The sequence below is a fragment of the Callorhinus ursinus genome, unplaced genomic scaffold, assembly GCF_003265705.2.
Source record: "Callorhinus ursinus isolate GAN/ISIS: 27379988/994484 unplaced genomic scaffold, GSC_fseal_2.0 scaffold61, whole genome shotgun sequence".
In the NCBI taxonomy this organism is placed as follows: domain Eukaryota; kingdom Metazoa; phylum Chordata; class Mammalia; order Carnivora; family Otariidae; genus Callorhinus; species Callorhinus ursinus.
In genome coordinates this window covers 4,912,609-4,933,031 of record NW_027397123.1, presented here as the reverse complement: position 1 = coordinate 4,933,031, position 20,423 = coordinate 4,912,609, and the positions used below count along the sequence as shown (strand labels likewise).

Genomic DNA, 20,423 nt, shown 5'->3' with positions numbered 1-20,423 from the left:
TATTTATGGCTTGGAAAAAGTACTGAAAGTGCTTACAAAGTTCAGTACATCCTGCACGCAGAATTTGGTTTCTGTCCATTGAAGTATCACTGTCTTCAGTCATCTTTATTACGTGCATTTGTCTTAATGGGGCTCTTGACTGGCCTCTGTACAACTTCCTTGCCATGGGAATCATTCTTGCCAGACTCACTCAGCATCAGCAGGCTCATGTATTAGATTTGTTTGTGATCCGTTTTCCTCTCGGAAAGCTGATTGTTGTTTCTCTTTCTCTCTCTCTTTCTCTCAGGTGGTAGTTGACACAGCACAGATTGAAAATAAAGAAGCCTATGCCCCCCAGATCAGTTTAGAGGGCTCCAGAATTGTGGTTCAAGTCCCGTCCACATGGTAACGTGACTCTTATATTAACACAAGCCTAGGCTCTGATTGAAGCTTGCACATCTTTGAAAAGATTGCTTTGTTTTGGGCAAACCCCATGTTAGGTGGCACAGCAGGTCTTGCTACTTGGGCAGGTACACGTGCAGTGGTATGTCCTGGTTCTCAGTCCACGATAAGGAAGCCAAGATGTCTGAAAAATAGTCTTTTTGACCAATCATGTAAGTAAAATGTTACATACTCGTGGATCATAATGAGCAATATTATCTTCTCTTTGTTACTGAGTCTATCATTTTCTCTAAGTCACCAGTGTTTCTCTAAAGCCGAGCACAGAACATAGAATCCCTTCTTCTCTGTTCCAGTAACAACCCTGATGATCTTGAGCTCATGCCATTACAAATGTGGGGACAGACTGAGCCATTTTTAATTATTTAATTACATTTATAAACTTACAATAGATAAAGTATTCTTCTTAGTTTATTAAAACAGAAGCTCCTACACATTAGTAAGAAAATGGGCAAGATGCATAAATAGGTAACCAAAAAATATAGTAAACAACACAGCTGTCGACACATAGATGAAGAAAATGAGTAACCTCACCCAGTAAAGGCGGAGTAAAGAAACAATATGATGTCATTTTGCCCAGATGTTGTTAAATTGTTTTAGAATAATAAATAAATTTTTAAAAAATAAATAAGGTTTTGGCCAGACTGTGCAAAAATAGGCACAGGAAGTGGATAAATCACACAGCCTTTCTGGAGGGCAGTTCAGTGTATCAGAAGCCTAAAATAAGAGATCTGACCTCAGGAGTTCCACAGTTCCTCCTCTGGGGATTTATCCTTGTGATGTGCATAGAAATCCAGCTAAAGGAGCAGCATCATAACTTTATTAATAAATAGCAAAACTTGAGCATGTGTTGGAAGACTTCTGTTAGTAAGACTATGATATGAATGAGTATTTAACCATATAGAAAAATTCTGAAACATTCTGGTAGGAAGAGGGACAGATACTAAGGCATGATGGCACTCTTGGTGCCTTTGTAGACTAAAATGGTAGCTGGATAATGCGTTCGAGTTGTATTTAAACCATTTCTCCTTGAAATGTGAGGGTCCAGTGGTAGACTCTGCCAGAAGTTTTAGGACTTGTTGATATATCAAGTAAGGGTGAGCAGTTCACTTCATGTCCCAAAACCTCCCTTCTTTCAGTTTCCTCCCCCCCTAAGTTTTTTATTTGATTATTGAGATGACATACCTTTATTTGTTTATTTATTTATTTTTAAAGATTTTATTTATTTGTTTGACAGAGAGAGACACAGTGAGAGAGGGAACACAAGCAGGGGGAGTGGGAGAGGGAGAAGCAGGCTTCCTGCCGAGCAGGGAGCCCAGTGCAGGGCTCGATCCCAGGACCCTGGGATCATGACCTGAGCCGAAGGCAGATGCTTAATGACTGAGCCACCCAGGCGCCCCAAGATGACATAACTTTAATTTATACACATACCTTCACTCCTACCAAAAGCTCACTTTTCTGTAAGATTTTTGTGTCCCTGAATTCTTAATTTGTTTTCCTATTCAGGTTCTTACTGAAAAATATTAAACTTAACCAGGATTCTCATTGTCGAGAAAATAGTTTGAACTTTTGAATAATTGGGTGAATACAAATGACTAGTACTAAAATGGTTAACACTGCAGTTTACTTCCAGAACTCTCCATGTATGATTGATTTCCTTTGTAATCCATTGAACCTCCACGAAAGACTTTTATAGACTATTAATTTCTTGGAGAGGCTCCCTCTGCTGGTTGCTATTAGTAAAAATACAAAGTTTCCAAAATAACATGTTTTTGTTTCTTTCCAAGTATAAATTACGCGCTTGTTGAGAAGAATGCAAGCAGAAGTGATTGCTTTACTCCATCTTCGGAAAAATGAAATTGTTAGCAAAGGCATTCAAGAATTTATTATATGCTTTGCTTTTAATAAAATGGAGTGTCCCACTGCCAGATATGTTTTTTTTCCCCAAAGTAATACCTTATTTAGACTTTTTAAACTGTCTTATTTAAGTTTAGTCCACCCATTCTTTCTTTCAGCAGATACTTACTAAATACGTACTGTGTGGCAGACACTGCCTGGACTCTGGGAATTTAAGTATGAACAAGACAGATGAGGTCTCTACCCCTAACAGAATTGACTTTGTAATGGGAGGTAGGGTGAGGGGACAGCTAGCAAGCATAAGAGTTCAGTTCAAACCCCAGAACATGTATGAGGGGATCAGAGCAGAATGATGTCATATGATGGAGAATAACGGGGGTGGTGCTGGGGAGGGGAGGCTGTTTGGGATCAGGAGGTCAGTCACAAAGGGTCCTTCCTTGAAGATATGACATTGGAGAGGAGCCGGCCATGCAGAGAGCAGATGAGGAAAGGATTTCTGGGGAATAAACCGGCATGGCTGGAGATATGGTAGGTGGTCATGAAGAGAGCGAGTCATAGAAACCAGGGCTTGCAGGGTCCCCGAGGGACTTGGATTTTTACCTACGAGCAGGTAGAGGGTTTTAAGCAAGTCTATGTGATTTGCCAAAAGAATGGGTTTAGTCTCTTAAAGGGATTCTGTCGATCAACTCTCAGGACTGATGAATTAAATAAAAGTGCTGATTTGTTGATTTTCAGAAAGAGAAATTATTCTCACCAGCAAGTGTAGTACTTCTTTCCGCATGACCAGCAAATGCTCCCCTAGTGGGCAAACATATGTGACCAACCAAATCACAGCCAGCAGTGGCTTGGGAGCGCAGAGCAAGGATGTCCTAATAATCAGCAATTCCAGGCTGAGAGAATCGGGTCCGTGAACCCTGGCCAGGTCCACTGGCCAAGATTCTCTCCCAGGAGTCCAGGATCTGGTTGGGCACTGGCAGAGCTTGCCTTTTGCAGTGTTTCTGAGGCTGGCTGGCTCATATCCTCAGGGACCTATTTCTTCTCAAGCCCTAAGGCATGTTGGGGAGTGCTGCTGCCTCCTTAGGATGGCTTTGCAAGTGTCGATTTCACCATTTAACTCCCAGAGTGCCTAGCAGTAGACAGACAACATCTTCCTGGTTCTGCTTCTCAGAAGAGTCCTCTTGGTGGAGGTACCCTGAATGGGCAGTGAGGACCGGAATGGTGGGAAGCAGCTCTCGGGAGAGCAGTCTGGGCAGAGGCAGCAAAAGCAGAGGTCCTGAGATGTGGGCAAATCCAGCATATTCAGGGAGCAAGCCAAGGCCTGTAACTGGGACAGGGTAATGGAGGTGACAGTGGAGAGACGTGTGACCAGAGGCAGGAGGGACAAGGTCACAGAAACCCTCGAGGGCTGTTTAGATTTTATTTCGATCATGACTGGATGCCACTGGAGAGTTTTTAGCAGGGGAGTGATGTGTTCTGATTTGTGCTACCAGAGGCTCACTCTGGCTCTGTGCAGAGGGTTGGGAGGGACAGGAGTAGGGACAGGAGACCAGCTGGGAGGTTGGGCCTGAGCCACAGGTGCTGGTGGTTTCTTGGAGTACAGTCATAATAAGAGGTGGTGAGAAGTGCTTGGTTTGCTGATGGATTGGCGTGGGCTGTAGGTAGCTAGGGATGATGTGTCGGTTTGGGGTAGACAGCTGTGTTGTGGACTTATGGAGGAAGTGTATAGGTTCAGAGTGGTTTTTGGAGAGGAGAGGAAGCAGTCGTGCTGACCAGGCTGCCTGTTAGGTGTACCCAAGAGATGTTGAGTGTGCAGTTAGATACAGGAGAGTGGGGTTCAGGGGGAGGGGGTCGGCTGGTGAAGGAAATTTGAGTCCTGAGTGGAGGATGGTCTGTACAGCTGCAGGCCCAGATGCGCCTTGTGGGGAGAAAGGACAAAGCCTAGGACGTGCCACCACACAGAGCAGGGAAGCGGAGCAGGAAGTCAGCAGAGGAGACCGGGAAGGGGCTTGCCAGCCAGGTGGAAGGAAAGTTGAGCAAGTTTGGGGTCCCCGAGCTACAGAAGATAGTGCTAGGGCAGGAAGGAAGCATTGCACCATGTTGCTGAGAGATTGAGTAAGGTGGAGACAGGTAATTGACCTTTGACACTGGCGAGCTCAAAGGTGTTTGATCGAAGCCATTCTAGTGCGGTTATGGGGACCAAAGCCCAGCGGGAGTGGGGTGAGGGGAGACTAGGAGACTCAGGAAGAGGAGGAGACCAAGTGTTTTGCTAAAAGGGAGAGCAGAGCACTCGGCAGTATCTGGAGGGGAATGTGGGGCCGAGAGAAAGAAGCTGGTCCATGAGGCCCGTTTGTTGGCTCCGGGGAATGTCACGGGGAGAATAGGGGAGTGGGGTTCTCGGGAACGCAGGAGGGTACACGAGCCTGCAGTGCTCGGCTAGAGGGGCGGCCGGTGGCAGAGCGGGGCTTGTCTTCCACCTCGACCGTGACCGGAGAGGCACGTCGGGAGCATGGGCATGGGCACTCAAGCTGGTGAATTAGTTGGGGGCCAGGGAGCAGACTTCCTCTCAGTGATGCGCGAGTTGTGATGGGAAAGAAGGGGAGAAGCGGCAGGGATGGCCGAGCTCCGAGGAGAGGGGATGCGGCCTCAAGTGGTCAGCTTGGGAAGGGAACACTTCCACTTATGTGGGAAGGCCATGTTTGCGGCTTACCGGAAGTTTGCAGTGAGTCCGAGTTTTTCCCTCCGTTGCCCTTTAGTTTCTTGGGGGCAGGGGTGTTTTGAAAAGGGTTTACAGAGGAGTAGATACTGATCCCAGACTCTGAACACAGCGGGATGGAAAGTCAAGGCTGGAGCTAGTGTGGACAGTGAGAGGGAGGGCATCGGGGCCCCAGAAGGTAGCCCCTCCACGAAACCCTTCTCTTCCTACCAAACAGACTGTAGATGACTAGAAGCCCAGGGAGATCCGGCCCCTGTGGCTTCCTCCTCCTCCTGCAGAGCAGCACATTCCAATGTTAGCATTGTCGTTCTCTAACTGGTCTTTAATTACTGAATTTTTATTTGGTGCCAAAAGCATGTACACATTGTCGCCTTTTGTACGAGGCCTACTTGAGACACTTTTTCAGAGCAGAGCCGCCCAGACTGATGCGGCCTGCCTCCTGCCTAGGTGCCTGAAAGAAGACCCCGCTACCATGTCCCTGCTGCAGAGAAGCCTCGATCCCGAGAAGACCCTGGGGCTGGTGGACGTGCTCTACACGGCCGTGCTGGACCTTAGCCGCTGGAGGGCAGGGAGGTGGGTGTCCCTGCCGGTCCCCTGAAGTAGCTTACATTCGGGCCCATACTCAGGGGCAGCGTGACCACGTACAGTCTCCCGCGCGCTCACATCGCTGATCGTATGTGAGGAAGTAAGGCGAGAAAGAATTTTTTGGTCACTTAAATTTGGAATCATTTCAAACTTACTGAAAAGTTGCAGTAGTACCAAGAATTGCTCTCTGACCTTTAGCCAGATTCCTCAGTTACTTAACATGTTTGCCTTCATTTGTTTTATCATTTGAGGGTAAGTCCATCAAGGGGATTTTAGCCCAACTCATATTCTCCTCATGAACGAAGACCAGAGAAACATGTAGAAAATTTACTTATATCCTACATGAAATTTATTTCTATCTGAAAGCAGCTGACGGTACTGAGACTATCTCTGGGAATTATGAACTTCAGAATGGTAGGGACATCGAACATCCAGCCATGGGCCCCCCTTTCTGAACTCACGAGCTCCGAGGCCCAGAACACTGCGGTGGCTTGTCCTGGGTCACAGCAGCCGTTGCCTGCCTCAGCCCCAACCACTTTCCATCCCTGGGGCTCTCTTTCAGTACTAGGAAAGTGCTCGGAAAACCTTGGAAGTAACCAGCATCTGTTCTGCACTGTCTGTAAGTTCCTTCCAAGGTCAGCAGTGCCCCATGGTGTCACTGAGTCCCACTCACCACCCCCCCGCCCTTGTTGTGTGTATTTACCCACGTCCCTCTGCTGGATCAGTCTTACGTACACTTAAAAGTCTGGGGTGTTCATTTTATTTATCTGTAAAATAGGTGAACCTGATACCAACCAACTAGAGAGACTGTTTTTGTCCTTAGAGTCTTTCTTAGATGCAGAGAGATCCATTTCATTGTCCAATTTGTATGTTTGTCTTTTTTGTAATTTTCAATACATTTCTGTTTAAATAGGGAACAAGCTTTACCCTGCATACAGATCCAGCTTCAGAGGGAGATCTGCGATTTTGGGAATCAGGCCGACCTGCCTTCTGGGAACGGAAACAAATCTTCAGGCGGCCTGCAGAAGACCTTCTCCAAACTGACATCCCGCTTCACCAAGAAAGCTTCATGCACCAGCTCCAGCAGCAGCACAAATTATTCCATCCCAAATACCCCTTCCAAAAACCTCTTCGTAGCTGGGTGTTCGGAAGAGAAGGCCAAAATGCCCAGCAGTATTGACTCAAGGTTACAAAGCATTTTGAACATTGGTAATTTCCCTAGGACTACAGACCCTTCACAGTCAGCGCAGAGTTCCTGTAACCAGATGGCCAATGGTTTTCTCCTGGAGAGGCGTGATGGCTTCCTGCCAGGGGATGATGGCAAGGACGAGAAGGGCATGAACCTGCCAACCGATCAGGAAATGCAGGAGGTGATCGATTTTCTCTCGGGCTTTAACATGGGCCAGTCACATCAGGGCTCCCCATTGGTGACAAGGCGTAATTCCACTGCCACAGCCACAGTGACTGAACAGAAGGCCGGAGCCATGCAGCCACAGCAGCTGCCACTGCCAGTGCCCCCTCCGCCACGGCCACCCCCGGCTGGGACCCGCACACCTCTGACCCCCCAGCCAGGCCTGGCACCTCAGCAGCAGTCCCCGAAGCAGCAGCAACCGCAGGTCCAGTACTACCAACCCCTGCTCCAACCCATTGGACCTCAGCAGCCCCCACCCCAGCCTCGGGCCCCAGGGAAGTGGCTGCACGGCTCAGCCCAGCAGCCAGCCCAGCCTGTCGGAGCAGGTCTGTCTCCTCTTGGCCAGTGGCCTGGCATATCTGATCTCAGTTCTGACTTGTACAGCTTGGGTCTGGTGAGCAGCTATATGGATAATGTGATGTCAGAGGTTTTGGGGCAGAAGCCACAGGGACCTAGAAATAACACCTGGCCAAACCGTGACCAAAGTGACGGAGTCTTTGGGATGTTGGGAGAGATTCTGCCTTTTGATCCTGCAGGTATGTGGACCCCCCCTCCCCTCCTCTTGGGGTTTTCACATCAGTAGAATCAGTGAGGACTTCATAGGGCCCATCTGACACAGCCTACTTACTTAGGACACTTGGCAAGTGACCTAATTTCTCTTTAAAGACCCTTTCTCGCTGTCAGATGGCAAGTATGGGACACATCCAGCAAAGGTAGGCAGCCCTGCTGAGAGTGAGGCTAAGAAGGTCAGGACCACTATTTCTCTCACTGTACAGAGGCTGGGATTGAGGCTCAGAGAAGTTCCTTGAATGGCTCCATGTCCCATAGTTCAAGTGGGCTCCTGTGTGGGCCCTCCTATTGGTGGGAGCCAAGGTGGCAGGCCCTTTGTGAGCTGCTCTTCTCCTGATTACATAACCTGTTCTGTGATTCTTTGCTTAAAAGCTAGGACCTATGAAAGGTGGTAGAGCACCCTCCTGCCTTCGGAGAATATGCCTTCTCCTGGCCTGAACAGTGTGAAAATGCCACCAGAATTATCTTAGGAAATTAGAAAAAGAACTTAGAAACAAACAAAAATAAACTAGGAGGAGGAAGTAATTAAGGAGAAAAGCCAAGACTGATGAAATTTAAAAGAAAAATATAGTATAAATTATAAATAAAATCTAAAAGAAGGGTCTCTTGAAGACCAACAAAATAGATAAACCAACTTATTGTAAGCCTCAATAAGAGAGAGCAAAGAGAAATGAGATTTAGGAAAGAGAAAGGAGGGGCGCCTGGGTGGCTCAGTCGGTTAAGCCTCTGCCTTCAGCTCAGGCCATGATCCCAGGGTCCTGGGATCGAGTCCAGCGTCGGGCTCCCTGCTCAGTGGGGAGCCTGCTTCTCCCTCTCCCTCTGTCTGGTGCTCCACCTGCTTGTGTGCGTGCTCTCCCCCCGCCCCTGACAAATAAATAAATAAAATTTTAAAATAAATAAATAAATCTTTTAAAAAAAGGAAAGAGAAAGAAGATGTCATTCCAGAAATAGAGAGTAAAAGAAGTTTAAGACGTTCCTACACATGACAACATCTTTGAAAACTGATTGGAAAAATGGCTTCTTTCCTAATACAATGCACATCACCAAAGTTGTACCAAGAAGTGGAAAACCTGCCCAGATCTGTTTCAGTGGAAAAAATTGGAACAGTAATTATGAAGCCAACATGGTTTTACCATAAAAACGTTATAGGTTATTTAAAAAGCAAACCGTAGTTCTCTCTGTAGGAGTGTGGGTAGAGGCTGGACCCCGGAGCCGTGATGGGAAGAGCAGCTCCGTTACTGCGGGGGTGGCAGGTGGGGCAGTGGAACAGCTCTGCCACTGCTCAGTAATGCCTGGCATCACCCCGCTTGCAGGAGCGGCCAGACAACAACAGATGCTGTAAAGACATTTGATAAAAGCCACCAGTGACTCAAAAAAAACCCTCCAAGTAAGACATGAATAGAAAGAAATTTCTTGAATTATTAAAGAAAAACTATCTACCAAAAGCCAGTAGCATGTATTATTCTGTATAGTGAAACAAAATCATTCCAGTTAAAATCAAGACAGGGTGGCAACTGTTACTGCCAATAGCATGTAACTAACCTTTTGTCTTGGGACTTGCTAGCAAACAGCCAGACATGTATAAGCTGTAGAAAAAGATACATTGAAAAGCACATCTCTTTGCTGGCAATAGAATTGGAGGGGGAAAAAAAACCCAACGAGACTCCTTGATTAAAAAAAAAAAAAACCCTAGAATTAGTGAACCTGGTAAGGTGGGTTGATGCAAGATAAATATGTAGAAATCCGTTACTCTTTTCTCTAATTTAGCAAAAGGTATACAGGTGGAAAATATATTTCATTTAAGGAGAATATTGTGAAATATATAAACAACTATCGCAAATATTTATATAAATAACCAGCAGAAGAGGAATTCCCTGCTAAAACAACCCAACATTAGCTACGAATGGAAAGAAATGTTATCTTAGGTCTTCTAAAAATCCCTCATGCTGCTGCTCACGCTTTCCTGCTCTTGCTCCCCGTGGGTGGTAGACATGAGCATCCTTGGACCCTGGGGCACAGGAAGGGCACAGGGTCCCACCCCGCTCCAGAAGAGCAGGCCTCACCCAGCTGCCACTGACTGGGATGGGCGTGGCACGGCACATTTTTTTTCAACTGCCATTCAACAGTCTACATCTTTTGATAGTCATGTAATTAAATCCAGAGTATAAACAGTGTTTGGCAGAATTTTACCGTCTTTGATATTTGATGAGGCCTGGATGGCCTCTTATGTCTTTAAGCTACAAATCCTATTAGCTTGATCTTCCGCCAGTTCCTGTCTGACCTGCAGGTCCCTAATGTAGCTTCCTGCAGACCCCACCCTGAGGGCATAAGATCTACATCGCCTTTTCCCCAAATAAAGGAAGGGCACTCCTTTGGAATAGATGAATCACAGAAGGCCCCCTCTCAGGCAGGGCCAGTGAGAGCAGAGTGCCCCCTCTGGACAGGGCATACTTAGCCCCTGGAGGCATGGCTTGACCCACTGAGAAGTGGGCCTTGATTTTGGCCCAGCCCCTCCCCTCCCCTGGTGTGGGCATCTTTGTGCAGTGCACAGACTCACCAGCAGTCCTGTGGCAGTGCCCTGAGGACGAGCTAAGAATGAGATTTTTTTTTTTTAAGATTTTATTTATCTATCAGAGAATGAGATAGAGAGCATGAGAGCGGGGAGGGTCAGAGGGAGAAGCAGACTCCCCGCCAAGCAGGGAGCCCGACGCGGGACTCGATCCCGGGACTCCAGGACCATGACCCGAGCCGAAGGCAGTCGCCCAACCAACTGAGCCACCCAGGCGCCCTAAGAATGAGATTTTGCCCTAGTATCTTTCCCAGCCTGAAACTGAGAAGTATACACTCCTGAGTCATATTCAGCTTGTGAACTATAGATACCTTCCTGCTGCTTTTTTTTTTTTTTTAAGATTTTATTTATTTAAGAGAGAGAGCTAGAGAGAGCATGAGCCAGGGAGGAGAGGGAGAAGCAGGCCTCCCGCTGAGCAGGGAGCCCAACGTGGGGCTCAATCCCAGGAGCCTGGGATCATGACCTGAGCCGAAGGCAGACGCTTAACCAACTGAGCCACCCAGGCGGCCTCCTCCCGTATCTTCTTGTTTGACTTTCTCCCAATGTCCTCTATGCTGTTTTTTCTCCCACTTGTACTGTCATGCCCATCCTTACTCAGCTCTGGCCAGTATGTTTCCAGTCACCTCTTAATACCTCTGAAATTCTGAAATTTCATCTCATTCATTACCACTCTCACTGTCTTCACATGGAACGAGTAGGTCTGCCATCCAATATCCAGGAAAATCCTGGATTCGAGTTGGGTCACGTGGCAATGACATACCTCTATCTGGCTGACCCTGATGCTTTTACAACTTGCAGGTTATCGGTTCGCTAAAGACATCAAGCATGTGATTTTCTAAGTTGTTATGTACATAGCACCAGACATTGGAATGTTGTTAAGTATCTGATATTTGTCTTTAAATTTTAATCATGGATCCTTTTGTGTTCTATCTCTCTGTCTTTCGGTCCCATTCAGCCTGCCTCTGTCCTAGGCGTAACACTTCTTGACAGTCCCTGTGCACACCCCGTACCCCAGGTCAGACATCTGGCTGAAAGCCCCAATCCTGCAGCCAACTCCCTGGCTCTCGGGGCCACAAGCCTGGCAGCACCTCCCCACTTGTCACTGCGTGTGTGACCAGCACATCCTCGGGAGGCAGGGAGGGAAACGAGAGGCCAGTGTGGCCCCAGCCCCTCTCTGTCCCTTTGTCTTAATGCAGTGGGTTCGGACCCCGAGTTTGCTCGCTATGTGGCAGGAGTGAGCCAGGCAATGCAGCAGAAGCGGCAAGTGCAACACGGCCGCCGCCCAGGCCACCCCCGGGGCCACTGGCCCCCCATGGACGATGCCCATCGGACCTGGCCTTTCCCGGAGTTCTTCACAGAAGGGTGAGTGCTGGGGGTGGCAGGGAAGCTGAGTTTGGGGCCTGGGTATCCCCCAGGGGGCCCTCGTGCACTCTTATCAGGCAACTTGATTCCGAGGCCCCCTGTGAGAGAGTGACATCTGGTCAGATCTTCAAGAGGTCAGAGTTTTGCGACAGACCCGAAGATGCCAAGTGGCATGATGGGTCCCTTTGAACACACCATTTGTAGGAAGTGAAGATTTTCAGCACAGACTCTTCTGCCTGGAACCAGGAACTTATTTGACGATGTTTGTGAGGTCATTGAGCGTTTAACACGGTCTCTATGCTGAAATGGGCATGGCTGTGAAACCCGCGCGATTCGTGGAATGGGATCCTTGTAGCCTCCAAAAAACAAAGGTGTATGGTTCAGATGCCAGTGTATCCAGAGCACTGCGGATTTGCATCCCAAAGACAACAGGAGGTTGATTTTTCACATCTCTTATTGCTACGCAGTTAATAAATCTGGACAGCTAAAGACCATTTCAGCTTTTTGTTCTAACATGAATTTCACATGCAAAGCACAGGCTTCCGGCAAGAATAAAGGGCAGCGAAGAGTACATGTTACCTTCGAAACAAGGGAGGACAGGAAGGAAAGCTTGGGTTTTTAGAAGGGGAGACAAGAGACTGCCATCTGGTTGTTAGAGGGGTGCAGGGTAAAGATTGTTCCTTTAGGGCTGGGGGTGTGGGGGCAGCCTCAGGCTTTTCCGGCTGGTGTCCAGGCTGGCTGCAGGAGGCCCGGGACCAGCTTCTCTCTCTGGCTTTCAGGGACGGTCTGCACAGCGGCTGGTCGGGTGCTCAGGGGGACTCCGCCAGCTCAAGTGATGAGACGTCTTCCGCCAACGGGGACAGCTTGTTCTCCATGTTTTCAGGGCCTGACCTCGTGGCCGCTGTCAAGCAGAGAAGGTAGGAAGAGATTTCTCAAGGCAAACAAAGGACAGAGGGGCACATGAATGTGATCCCCAGCTTACTCCTCTGGAAAGCTCAGGAACCTCATGGCTCCCTGTCAGCCTGGTGTGAGAGAGGCAGAGGGCCTCTGCTAGCACAGCCTTGCTGAATCTTCTGTGGCTACCATGCAGGCTTGCTTGTAGCCCAGGTGACTTAACGTTGGGTTGAGGCTTTGCTGGCAGAACAGTCTCACGCAAGTAGTAGCCAAAAATACCAGTATGAGGCAAGGGAGGGTTCTGGAGATGAACGTGGCCCTCTCTGATGCTTAGTTTCTTTGTCAAAGTTGAAAAGAAAACGTAATAGAGTATATTCAGGTCTAAGAAGTTTTTAAAAGTAGGGGTACCTGGCTGGCTCATTTGGTAGAGCATGAGACTCCTAGTCTCGGTCATGAGTTCAAGCCCCATGCTGGGCATGAAAGCTACTCTCAAAAAAAAAAAAAAAAGGGAGGGAAGGAATAGGAAAAAGGAAAAACCAAACATGTCAGGTTGGGTTAGTTGCTATGAAGAAAAATATGGGGGTCACCTGGGTGGCTCAGTTGGTTAAGCATCCGACTTGTTATTGGCTCAGGTCTTAATCTCTGAGTCATGAGGTCCTGCTCCACATTGGGCTCCACACTGGGCGTGGAGCCTACTTAAAAAAAAATACATATATATATATATGTGTGTGTGTGTGTGTGTGTGTGTGTACATACACACACACACACATATGTATATGGGAGTCAGGGAGGCCTCTGATGAGCAGACAGCTGAACACAATGAGGGAGCAACTGGTGAGAGATTGGCAATGGGGTATTTGTGAGAGAGAAGAATCGGGGATGATATGTGAGGTTTTGGCTGGAGCATCTGTATGAGAGGGGGTGCCGACGAACTGAGACAGGAGGGTGCAGGAGGAGCACGACTGAGCCAGAGGCGGTGGCTGAGATGTCTGTTTTAGACAAGGGCAGGAGGAGAGGCCCATGAGATGCCGAGGAGGCCAGTGGTAGAACCGCCTCTGCAGAGACTGCTGTCTGCAGGCGGGAGCACGGACAGACTGATTTACTTGGCTCGGAGCCTGCTCTGTCCTTCCTTTTTCATTCAACATTGTAACAGAAATTTTTCATGTTTGTAGTTAAAACTAACAGTCTTTTAAGTCCCACTTCCCCAGGGCATGGTGAACAGTATCTTTTGAAAACGTTAACAAAAGCCCGAGCCAGTAGATCAGAGCAGCTGAAACAGCCACCACCTGCCACCCCGCCCCTCCCCAAGCCCGGGAATGGCTTCTGGGAGTGCTCCACTCACTGGCCACCCACCCGATCCTCCCGCGTGCACTGGGCCCAAGGTCTCCCCACCTAGAACCAGCGCCCAGAACCAGGTAGCTAGCGTGTTAAGGTCAGTGGGGCAGCAAGCCAGATGCCCACTGCACTGCGCTCTTGATTTCTTTCAGGAAACACAGCAGTGGAGAGCAGGAGACCAGCACGCTGCCCTCCCCACCTCTTCTTACCACAGTGGAGGACATGAACCAGGTACCGTGGGCCCTGCTTTGGCCACGGATGGCCAGCTGTATGGGGTACAGACCACGAGTGAAGTCCCAAAGCTTAAGTTTTAAGAGGGCTTCAGAGCAATGATGGGTTCTTTGTGGTGAACAACTTTTTTCCCCCATGATTAACCATCTCATCTCAGAGCCAAATGTAGAGGAAGCCCTGGGGTTGTGCCATCCACTGTGATAGCCACTAGCCACATGTGGCTATTTAAATTGGAATGAATCAAATATAAATACAGATTGAGTTCCTTAGTGGCACTGGCCATATGTGGTGAGTGGCCACTGCGTGGGAGCAGCACAGACACAGATCACCACCATCACTGCAAATTCAGCTGGACTGTACTGCTCCAGGGCTGTGGGGAGGGCTGGGGCTCCTACCCCGTCTCCTAGGTGGAAATAGGACCGGAGACCTGGGGAGGTGGGAAAAGATGACGAATTGCCAGAAATGCCACTAAGAACCCTTTTCTGTCTCTCAGGATAACAAAACCAAAACGTGGCCACCCAAAGCACCCTGGCAACACCCTTCCCCGCTGCCCAGCACACTGCCTAGCCCGAGCGCACCACTCTACGCAGTTGCCAGCCCTGGCAGCCAGTGGAACGACACCATGCAGATGCTGCAGTCGCCAGTGTGGGCCGCGACCAGTGATTGCAGCACCGCCTCCTTTACCTATGTGCAGACCCCACCGCAGCCCCCGCCCCCACCGGCACACAAGGCAGCACCCAAGGGCTTCAAGGCCTTCCCTGGGAAGGCTGAGCGCAGGCCGGCCTACTTGCCCCAGTACTGACCCAGGGCCAGCCTGCCTGCCTGCCTGCCCAGAGCTGTCGGGGCCAGTGTCCCCACCCCAGGGCTGACTAGCTGGCACCAGCCCCCCAGAGGACCAGTGCACCCCTGTCCCAGGCAGGGATCCTTGGGCATGGGGGTAGTTGGCAGCTCCAAGCCTTTAAGGCCTGGCTTCTCAAACTTTTGAGGCATCAGAGCCCTGAAGGGCCAGCTAGAAACAGGTTTCTGACCCTCAGGGAGATGCTGCGGGATCTTTGAGCTTAATAAGCTCCCCCAGTGGTTCTGATGCAGGTGGGCCATAGGCCGCACTTTGAAAAACATGGCTCTCAAGTTTGTAGTCCCACCGTGTGTGTTGGGAAGGCACCAAGCCTGAAGGCTGAGAGCAAAACTGACCATTCTTCTGAAACCCTCCCCCTCCCCCTTCTTAACACGTTGAGTGATGACCACATCAGTCACTGTATTTTATAGCTATTTTTCATATAGGTTTTTAGTTAAAACATCTCCCGCCTAAAATGCATTGAATATTTTAAGATAACAGATATAGAGGCTGGAGATTTGTTCAACACTATCTTTATTTAAGCTTATACAAAATGGGCAAAATACAGAATACTTGTGATTGGAAGCAATCACTGGGGTTTTCTGTGGGTGGGCAGCCCCTCACCACCCCAAGCAGCACCCAAAGGGTGCAGTCCTGACCGGATTTACAAAAGCAGGATCGTAAAACTGATGTCAGAGGCATATTCCTGATGGTGCATGGAGATGAGCCAGCTGGCTGCGTCCGTGTGCGGGATAAAGTTGCACCTGCTGCCCTCAGATCCACACGTGGCCAGAGGCTTTGACACAGTCTCCAAACATGGGGGTGTGGTCAAGAGGCTGCACAGAGACACCTGCACTTGAACTTGCAGTAACATTTGTGAGCTGGCTCAAGACAAACCAATTAAGATGTAGATAGGAATTAATTTAAAGTCTTTTCTTTAAAAAAAAAAAACAAACCTCATTTTCAGTTAACATGTGCCATTAAAGAGATAACATCCTGTGGATTTAGGGATATTTTCCAGCCAGAATGGATCCAGAAGAGTTGAATGGTGCTTAAATTGAGAAATAATGATTCATATATCTCTATAGAGTAGACATCCCACTGTATATTAATTGAGGTTACAGAAGTTCTTTATATAAAACTTATTTAAATTTTTCATATTTCATCTTTGAAAAAGTCTAATTGAGAAAAATCCATAATATTTTCTGGTATGAAAGTTTGACAGTATTAATATTTTTTTTATATTTTCTTAAATCATTAAACCATTTTAATATATATGTTAACTACTAATAAATGGTTTATTCTTTCTAACTCCATATAAGCTTTTCCAGCAGAGATTGTAATAACACATTTACGTTCTCATTTTTCTACGGATATAAGTAAATTTATATTTAAAAATACCAAAAAGAAACAATATATATGTATATGTATGTATACACACTAATGAGAGAGGCCCGCTAGGGTGTCTGAGCCCAGCCATCTGAATTCTTAGTACTGTGTTGCCCGGCTGTTTCCAGGCCTCGGGTGTCGTCTCCTGTGCTGTGTGGGGATGTTGCTGCCTGCACTTAACGATCCTCTCACTGCGGCTTCTGAACATTCACCTCACCATGTTTACAGAGAACTATTTTGTACATAGACTCCTTCAGGCACGTGCTTTGCACTGACCCTGCGTGGCTCTTGTCTGTCCGCTGTCCCAGTGTGTGCACTAATCTGTCCGATGTCTGTGGCTATTTTCCTTGTAGGAGAGTTTTCTGTTTTCCTTCCGTAACGTGTCCACAGTACCTTGTATTTCAAGTTCGATTATACTGAAGTACTCTTGTTTTCATAGTGCCTCCCCAAAGACCTCACCCTGGACAGAGGTCAGCCCTTGACGCCCCAGTGCAGGTGACATTGATACCGCCACATTGTCACTCTCCAGTCTGTTTTTCTCGATTAAGCGGGACATTTTGTAATCGCCATCTCCGTGGGCTGTGAGACTGTGTGAAGCTGTTTGTGTGGTCTCCTCGTAGGTGCTGTGTTCTTGGCACCGCCTTGCTCTGAACACTGGTAATTCCAGGTGCTGCGCTGGGCAGAGGGGTCTCGCCAAAGCGCATGTGTGTGCGTGCGTGAGTGTGTGTGTCCTTTGCATGGCCGGGCGCGACTGCCTTGCTCGGGCATCAGCAGGACATCGTGTGAATAGTTAAACGCTTCCAAACTGGAACTCTACATTTTGTATCTTACTTTTAAAGCTCCTATAAGTAAAATAACTATTGGCTTTATTAAAAATATACATTTAATAATATTTTGTATCTCTGTTTGAAATGAACTGCAGCAGACAGGTCAGAAGCCCTGCCTGGTTCATGACTTTGAAAAGCTGCACCCACATTGGTTTTTAGGCCAGTTCGTCCTCTGGTTCTGAGGCCTTGCGAGAGGAAAGACCACCGGGAGTGTTAGGATGAGCTGGGGTGGTTGGGCAGGAAGCAGACAACCTGCCACACCTCTCCGGTCAGCTTTCCTAAGGCCAAAGCTGGGAGAGGCCTCTGGGGGGGCAGAGCCAATGTCGTGGTGAAGGAGACCATCTGGAAGGACGCAAGTTCTCTCCTTGGGTTGTGGTCTGCTAGCACCCACATTCCACCAATCATGGGCACTGTGAACTGCCCAGCTAGCCTTTCCAAGGAGCAGACCCAGGGATAAGCTCTCCCCCTACTCTGCCAGGGACCCCATGTCCGGCAAAGAGACCATAACTTTCAGGGACAAGGACTCGTCTCATTGGATGATGTCATCCTGCTCAGCAAAAGGGAAGCTTGTTCAGTGGGAACCACAAAAGGAGGATGGGTTACAGGGGGATTTCAGCTTCTTTTCACTTACAGCAAGACAGATCAAAACTTTCTTTCATGAACTCAGGAAAACAGATATGAGCATAGTACCACTCAGGCTTCTTTCTGCTGAAATGCCCAGAAGCTGAGCATGGGGACCAAGACCCAGAGCCTTCTAAGTGCACCTCAGGACAAGGCCACTTAGTAACAGCTGTGTTGCATGAGTGTGCTAGGAAATACACTAGAAGTGCATATTAAAATGCTAGCCTTTTATTCAAGCATGTGCCTGTTCGACACCAGTACATGGTGCTGTTCACGGACTTCAATTCACAGCAGTGGTGGAGACAGAAGAGGAGTCCCGGGGCCTGGCTATGTGCCAGATGGGTGAACGTGGAAACCTGAACAGATGGGACACTCTGAGGGGATGGCCCTTTGTGCGTTGTGTGGCCACTGTTGTGACCTGCTTCCTGATCTGGAGACACAAAGGAAATAGACCCCTCCAGTGGCCAGCTCCTCAAATGCCAAGAAGCCATGTACATGGAAAGCATGACTGGCTGCCTCCCAGCCACATATGCTGAGGAACGTCCAGGGGCCACGGCTAGCCTTCTGATTCCACAAGGGTAGGCTGGCTGGGCTCAGGCCTCTGCATGTCTGGTGGGGGGACTGGGTGTGGCTAAGTATTGGGGCTGAGTTTGGGATGTGGGCTTAAGTGAGGAGGAAGGATTGTTTTAGGAGGTCATGTTCCTTTCAACATCTAAAGTCATTAGGGGCAAGGCCTTTGCTAGGAGCCAGGGCTGAAAAGAAGGCACAGTCTCTGCTTTTAAAACTTAAGTCTTCTTTGGAGAAGAAAACTCAAGTCTTTTAGGGGCAACAGCCCCATCTTGTCCATCCTTGCTAAGAGGTGCCACCATCCATCCACCCAGCTGCTCTGGCAGAAATCTTAGAAGACATTTTTTTTTTTAAGATTTTATTCATTTATTTGACAGAGAGACAGCGAGAGAGGGAACACAAGCAGGGGGAGTGGGAGAGGGAGAAGCAGGCTTCCCACTGAGCAGGGAGCCCGATGTGGGGCTCGATCCCAGGACCCTGGGATCATGACCTGAGCCTAAGGCAGATGCTCAACCACTGAGCCACCTAGGCGCCCCAGAAGACATTCTTAACTCGTTTCTTTACTCTCCTCATCTAGCAGGTCCCACAAATCTATCTTCAAGCACATTTGAATTCCATCATGTTCTTAAATATTCTACCAACAACGTGATCCTCACCTGGCTCCTGCCTTTCCCTCTCTGGCCTCAGTGTTTCCCATACACTTCTGTCAACCTCAGCGTGCTTCCCCCGGTGCCCACCTGGTTTCTGCTCCCACAGTGCTCCCTGCTTCTGCCTCCATTTGTTCTCTTCTGGGCCAGAGCCCAGCCTCTACTCGCATTGTTTTTCATTACAGCACTTAGCCCTCCCCTGGAATTGAGTTTGCCTTTGTCCCTCTCACTAGAACGAAGACTTCCTGTGAGAAGGGGACAAGTCTTGTACATGGCCAGGGTGCGGAACAGTGTGAAGCAATTCCAGAGGAGCCAGACCAAACGAGGTGTTGATGGGCGAATTATTGAGATTTTAATGCTAAAAAAAAATACAAAAAAATGACTTAGAATTAACTCACACATCTAAAAGAATAATATATGATGACCAGAGTTTGTACCAGAACTGTGAGGTGAGATTGACATTAGAACTGCAAGCAGGATTATATAGCTTTTCAGTAACTATAGAGTTTTCTGTTCTCGTGGAAACCCACGCCTTTATGCGGTAAGGAATTTTTTTCAAGCACCTAACCCTGGAGTCACAGGGAAAATCTGGAGGCGACATCCCGAAGCGACAAATCTCTGTCGCGCAAGCAAACATCGCGACGCAGAACAAGCCCGCGGCCTGCGGGGGGCGCTGGCGACCCCACTCGCGTTTCTGCTCGCATGCGCACGCGCACACTCGCCCCACTCGGACTTTGCGCACATGCGCGCGCACGTCCATCCCAGACGTGCGGACGGAGACGTTTGCTAGTTTTCCCTTCGCCCCAGCGCCCCCCACCCCCCAGGCGCGGGGACATGCGCACACGTGCACCCCGGACGTGCGAGCCCACACGCAGACGCGTGCGCGCCACCGCCCCCAACCTGCGGTGATCCCGCCTTGGCTGCACGTAGGCTCGTGCACACCGCCCTCTCCCGAGCGTGGCTTCCGAGCTAGGAGCCCCGTGCGGCTCCTCCGAGGCGCAGTTCTCAGGCCCTCGCCAGGCCGCCATGACTCAGCATCTCGGTGGGTTCGCTTCCCCAGAGCAGCTGGCGAAAATGCTTCGGCGTGGATCTCCCTGCGCCCAACCTCCCGTGGCTCCTTCAACGCAGCCGCAGAAATGCCTCTCCCCTCTCCTCCCCCCACACCATCTCCGACTTCAGTCGGTGATTCCCTAGGCTTCAGATCCTGCCTGACTCCTGTCCAGCTGTCCCGAATTAAGGCCTGACATATCTAAATGCCCATGCCTCAGTTTCCCCATCTACAGAACAGGGCTCTTGTTTGGAACTGTGCTCGCTCGCCACAGGCTCACTAAGTGCTAGTTTCGCAAATACTCAGTGGGACCCACCGGGTTTTCCAAGGCTGCACTAGGCTCTGAGCCAGGTTTTCTTTCGGCTGTGGCTTAGTCCAGCCCTCCAAGCTTCCTGCCTGCAGGATCTTCAGGTATCTGAACCCTATAACTCTGGGTAGTTGCAGACAGGGCTTTGGCACAACATATGGTGTCGATGGTGGTCATGGTGGTAGAAAACAGTAGGGTTTAACTTCTGTGGGGATGT

General features: G+C 49.0%; 1 protein-coding gene across 5 annotated transcripts in view; it reads left to right on the top strand.

The window, feature by feature from the left end:
• Positions 1 to 17,081, top strand: part of GARRE1 (granule associated Rac and RHOG effector 1) — an 80,375-nt gene extending 63,294 nt beyond the window's left edge. For all 5 annotated transcript variants that reach the window (XM_025854329.1, XM_073885420.1, XM_073885418.1 and 2 more), the window contains 7 exons: positions 287 to 384; positions 5,456 to 5,581; positions 6,507 to 7,540; positions 11,340 to 11,505; positions 12,285 to 12,422; positions 13,887 to 13,965; positions 14,459 to 17,081. In XM_025854329.1, the coding sequence (XP_025710114.1) occupies positions 287 to 384; positions 5,456 to 5,581; positions 6,507 to 7,540; positions 11,340 to 11,505; positions 12,285 to 12,422; positions 13,887 to 13,965; positions 14,459 to 14,767 (1,950 nt within the window). In that variant the 3' untranslated portion in view covers positions 14,768 to 17,081. The remainder of the gene's footprint in view (positions 1 to 286; positions 385 to 5,455; positions 5,582 to 6,506; positions 7,541 to 11,339; positions 11,506 to 12,284; positions 12,423 to 13,886; positions 13,966 to 14,458) is intronic.
• Positions 17,082 to 20,423: the final 3,342 nt, after the last annotated feature.